This window comes from Capsicum annuum, chromosome 9 (assembly GCF_002878395.1).
Source record: "Capsicum annuum cultivar UCD-10X-F1 chromosome 9, UCD10Xv1.1, whole genome shotgun sequence".
NCBI lineage: Eukaryota > Viridiplantae > Streptophyta > Magnoliopsida > Solanales > Solanaceae > Capsicum > Capsicum annuum.
The window spans coordinates 218,884,469-218,890,138 of NC_061119.1; the positions used below are offsets into that span (position 1 = coordinate 218,884,469).

The 5,670-nt window shown below is 37.4% G+C and overlaps 1 protein-coding gene across 2 annotated transcripts; it reads left to right on the forward strand.

Annotated features, from left to right (window-relative positions):
- The first annotated feature begins 719 nt into the window (after positions 1-719).
- LOC107840795 (monogalactosyldiacylglycerol synthase 2, chloroplastic-like) lies at positions 720-5,291 on the forward strand. Of its 2 annotated transcripts, XM_047396685.1 has the most exons (9): positions 720-1,904; positions 3,118-3,290; positions 3,409-3,570; positions 3,770-3,911; positions 4,002-4,226; positions 4,336-4,398; positions 4,580-4,654; positions 4,736-4,940; positions 5,051-5,291. In XM_047396685.1, the coding sequence occupies exons 1-9, from the start codon at positions 1,653-1,655 to the stop codon at positions 5,098-5,100; spliced, it is 1,347 nt and encodes a 448-aa protein (XP_047252641.1). In that variant the 5' UTR covers positions 720-1,652; the 3' UTR covers positions 5,101-5,291. The 2 variants fall into 2 exon arrangements, with proteins under 2 accessions (XP_047252641.1, XP_016540199.2); XM_016684713.2 differs by having other exon boundaries at positions 721-1,904; positions 4,736-5,291.
- Positions 5,292-5,670: the final 379 nt, after the last annotated feature.

Consider the following 5,670-nt stretch of genomic DNA (forward strand, 5'->3'; position numbering starts at 1 on the left):
TTCGAGCCGTGGAAACCTTCATTACTACTGCATTAGTATAGATTGTTCATACCACATCCCTCGGAATGTGGCTTTTCCTCAGATCCAACTAACGTAAGATACTTTGTGCACGAGATTGTCTGTTTTTTTCTTTTTTTAACCCTTTTTAAGACAATAAAATTCTACTATTTTGGAAATTTTGTCAGAGAGAAAAAGGAAACTGTCAACAGACAGACACTTTTAAGTTTTAAATTCCTCATTCTGTGTCAGTGAAGATTCTCTGTACCTCAATTTAGTAACTTTCCTTTTCTGTCTTTTTCTACTGTTTAACTTGCTTTCTAAATAAGGTAATCTTAAAGTTTAACATTAACTTTTTTTTTTTTGTTGTTTTGAAATTCAAAAAGGTACATTCCTTATTTAGGACCAAGTACAGCTCAAAAAAACATGGCAATGACCCATGTAACAGCCTAGGATATCACAATTAATAAAAAAAAATATATAAACCAGCTCATAGTCTTAAATAAAAATAAATCTAATGTCTAATAGCCTAGGATATTATCACAACTAATAAAAAATAAAATGAATGTTTAAACTGTTTGTTATTTTGTTATGTCTTCTCGACATTTGATGCTGACATGACACATACTTAAATAACTTGAGATATTTAGACGTGCATACTCAAAATTAAAACGTATACTTGTGATCAAATTTAAAATTGCCAAATAAATGTTGTATCCAATGGCAATAAACTCATCAACAATAATCTAAAAATAGCACCATTCTCCACATTCTCTCTCTTTTCTTTGTCCTTTCATCATCTCATATTAACAGAAAAAAAACTAACTCCCATTTCTCCATACTTTGTACTCTCAAAGAATCCTTCAAAGGGTGTCCAATTCTATCATTTTCTTGAATTTTCTTAAACCCTTTGTGTTTTTATAACCATACACTTTGATCTTGCTGGACCCCGCGCATAGCGGGAGCTTTAGTGCATCGGGCTGTCCTTTCTTTTTTTAACTCTTTGATCTTGCCGGAAAAAAAGACCCCATTTTTCGGCAGGTTAAAGGGGTGGTGGATTCATTCATTTCTTGGAAATTTGAAATCTTGATGTGTGTTGGTGTTTGGTTTTGATATACATTTCCCAAAAATAAGAAAAAAAATTGAAACTTTATACATTATATATAGATTTCAAGAATTGAAAATGGTGATTGAGGTGATTTATGCAAGTCAAAGGGGTGGTGGATTTGTTCTTTTCTTGGAATCTTGATGTGGTTTGGTGTTTGATTTTGATATACATTTCACAAAAAAGAGAAAAAAAATTGAACTTTATATCAAATATAGAGATTTCAAGAATTGAAAATGGTGACTGAGGTGATTCATGCAAGTCAAAGGGGTGGTGGATTTGTTCTTTTCTTGGAATCTTGATGTGGTTTGGTGTTTGATTTTGATATACATTTCCCAAAAAAAGAGGAAAAGAAATTGAAACTTTATACATTATATAGAGATTTCAAGAATTGAAAATGGTGATTGAGGGGTGGTCTATTTGTTCTTTTCTTGGAAATTTGAAGTCTTGATGTGGTTTGGTGTTTGATTTTGATATACATTTGCTTAAAGAAAGAAAAAAGAATTGAACTTTATACATATATAGAGATTTCTAGTTTCAAGAATTGACAATGGTGACTGAGGTGATACCAGTTAGGAATCCGATAAGCACGGTTTTAGAGAGAGTTGGGGTTTATGGTTTTATAGGTGGTAGCAGAAGCAGCAACACCATAAAGGAAGTTGATACAATGGAAATGGTGCAGCTTGGTGCTGAAAGGACAAAGAATGTGCTTATTTTGATGAGTGATACAGGTGGTGGACATAGAGCTTCAGCTGAGGCGATTCGCGATGCTTTTCATTTGGAATTTGGGGATGAGTATAATGTAAAGTTTTACTCTTTATGGTTTCATAGATATTTGATATGAAATGTTTTTCTGTTGCATTTTTTGTTTGGAGATGTGAATCTCATTAGTTCCCTTGTTTAAATATTTCATGTCGATTCGTGTTGTCCTATGTGCATTATTGAGTCATTCTTCATATTGAAGTTTCATTGATTAATGCCAAGTGTTCTTTGTTGAAATTTGGATTAGTTCTTGAAAGTTAAGGATATGATGATGTATAATATAGGTTTTATCTTTCTGGTTTTCTAGCTACTTGATCTGAATTACTCTTTTTGTTGTATTTTTTGTTTGGAATTGTGAATCCCCTATTCCCTTTGCTTAGAGATTTAATGTCGATTTGTGTTGTGTCCTGTGTGCGTTATTGAGTCATTTGTCATATTGAGTAGTGTTATGGACTGCGTACACTTTAACCTCCCCAGACGCCACTTTGTGGGATTACAATGAGTATGTTGTCGTTGTAGTAGCCGAATCTTGATTGATAAATGCCAAGTGTTCGTCTTTTGAAGTTTTGATTTGTTCGTGAAAGTAAAGGATATTGCAACACAAGTAGATTTATAGGATTCGACTTAATTTGAGTTTTTCTTTCTGACTAGTTTCTTTATGATCTACCTAGAAATTGTGTTCGCGTTGCATTGATCTTCATAATTCTCATGTTTATGGAGATCCCATCTGGTTAAATACTTCCGCTAACAACTTTGTCTTAGGCATGATATGGAGCAGTTACAGCTTACGGAGGACAGGACCCTTGATAGGAAGGTGTGGAGGACTCGGATTAGGGTAGGGTGTTAGTGGATAGGAGTTCGGCCATGATAGTAGGGATGAATGCTTGGTTTGTATCTGCGCTTGATGTTTCTTGTTCATGGTGTTTCGGTGATGTATATGATTTTGAATAGATAGTTTCTTGTTTCCTTTAGTATCTAGTAGCGTGTTATCTCGTTTTGTTGTGTGCTTTTATTATTTTCTGTTTTTTTGTTTGTTATACTGTTATCTGTCATGAGCCAAGGGTCTATCGGAAACAGCCTTTCTACTTCATCTGTGGTAGTGGTATGGACTGCGTACACTTTACCCTCCCCGGACCCCACTTCGTGCGAATACACTGCGTATGTTGTTGTTGTTGTTGTAACGACTTTGTATTTATTGGATGTGCGAATTCATATTTCAGTTTGGTAACGTCTGATATGGTCCGTTCTTGCAGATTTTCGTAAAAGATGTTTGGAAAGAGTACACTGGATGGCCATTGAACAGTATGGAACAACAATACAAGTTCATGGTTAAACATGTGCAGCTTTGGAGGTTTGCATTTCATGGCACGTCCCCTCGTTGGATACATTCTGCCTATCTTGCTGCCATTGCCGTCTTCTACGCCAAGTATAGTCCCTTCTTTCTTTTTAAAGCTGTCGATGTTTGATACTTCCAATGGTCAATGATATTCTTTAGCGTAATAACATACGACTTCTGTGTTCCTTATCGATATGTGAAAATGAAGGGAGGTGGAAGCCGGCCTGATGGAGTACAAGCCGGACATAATTATCAGCGTTCATCCTCTTATGCAGCACATTCCGTTGTGGGTTCTAAAATGGCAAGGCCTACATAAGAAAGTAATATTTGTCACGGTTATTACGGACCTCAGTACTTGCCACCGTACATGGTAAATTATCCGAGTAACTTGTTTCATGCTATGTTGCTTGGACTCTTCAAAAATGCCGCTAAGTGCATGTCGGATCATCCAGGAGTAGTGCATTTTTGGAGGATCTAACACGGTCGCGACAACATTCTTGGAGAGTCTGAGCAATATATCTTTCATTTCATATAAGTCGATTTAACCGGTGGCCTCTTTTGAACGATAGGTTTCACCCTGGTGTCAATCGATTGTACTGCCCCTCCGAGGAGGTAGCAAAGAGGGCTTTATTTGATGGATTGGAAGAATCTCAAACACGCGTTTTTGGGTTGCCTATTCGTCCCTCTTTCTGTAGAGCAATTTTTACCAAGGTGAATGTTCCGTCGATTTGCAAAAGAATTACACTCCTTCGAATCCATGTTTCATTTTTTTTCTTACTGTTTTCTCGATACTTGCTATAGGATGACCTCAGAGTAGAGCTAGAGATGGATCCCACGTTACCGGCAGTGTTGCTGATGGGCGGTGGTGAAGGGATGGGACCGGTGAAAAAAACTGCAAAGGCTCTCGGAGAAGCTCTTTTCGATAAAGAAATGGAGAAACCTATCGGTCAAATGGTTGTCATATGTGGACGCAATGAAGAGCTAGTGTCCACATTACAATCACTCGAATGGAACATCCCGGTCAAGGTAAAACGGAGTTAGATTCTTGGCGTACGAATGTGCCTTACAAAACTACGATAACACCTCAGCTTTACTTGACTATTGAAAAATATTTTGAACTTTTTTCGCGATCTAGATTAAAGGATTTCAGAAACAGATGGAGAAGTGGATGGGTGCTTGCGATTGTATTATCACAAAGGTATGTCGATGTACTCCTATTTAGCATCATCGTGCAGGAGCGGAGCTAATGCTTCAGTTATGAGTGTTATATTAAATCCCGAACCATAAGCTTTAAATTCTGGCTCCGCCTCTGTTGCCGTGTATTCCTTTTTTGTGCATTGTCCACAATGTTGGACTGATTCAGTTATTTTCGCGTATAGGCTGGACCAGGTACAATTGCAGAAGCGTTAATCAGAGGGCTACCAATTATTCTCAACGACTACATTCCCGGACAAGTTAGTGAAATCATAGCGTTGATTATGCTACCGCGAGCTTATCATAGTAACTGCTGATATGACCGTCTTTACTGATTACAGGAAAAAGGCAATGTTCCATACGTGGTGGACAATGGAGCCGGTGTATTCACACGGAGTCCCAAGGAAACAGCCCGAATTGTTGCAGAATGGTTTAGCACCAGGGCAGATGCGCGCAAAACTATCTCACAGAATGCACTAAAACTCGCACAACCTGATGCAGTATTTGACATCGTCAAGGACATACACGAACTCGCGTGCCAAAGAGGTCCTCTCGCCAACATTCCTTACGCGTTCACGTCTTCATTTTCAAGCTTACTTTAAACCAGATACATTGAGGTCTAAGATTTGTTCAAGTAGGGATATTATGTAATGTAGGTACATTGTTCCCGTTCTTTGGCCATCAACGCGTAGCGCGCTCATTGTAATCCGTAGATTATCTAGACGATTTTCGATCCTTGGTTAGTCGGAGAAAGAAAAAAGAAGTTTAAAACGCGACGAGAACCAGGGAACTGTGATGAAAATGCAGAAAATGAAGGAGGTTTCTCATGTACTAAGATTACTTGTTCTACAAATTTGATTTGTATTGAATATATTGCTTGGTTTTTTTTCGTTTTCATCATCACTTGTGGGATTACAATGAGTATGTCAGTGTTTTTCGAGATCACTTGTGGGATTACACTGTGCATGTCATGGTTTTTTGAGATCACTTGAGGGATTACACTGAGTATGTCATTGTTTTTCGAGATCACTTGTGGGATTACACTGAGTATGTATCACTTGTGAGATTATACTGTATATGTCATTGTTTTTTGAGATCACTTGTGGGATTACACTGAGTATGGATCACTTGTGGGATTACACTGTGCATGTCATTGTTTTTAGAGATCATTTGTGGGATTACACTGTGTATGTCATTATTTTTCGAGATCACTTGTGGGATTACCATTATTTTTCGAGATCACTTATGGGATTACACTGAGTATGTCATTGTTTTA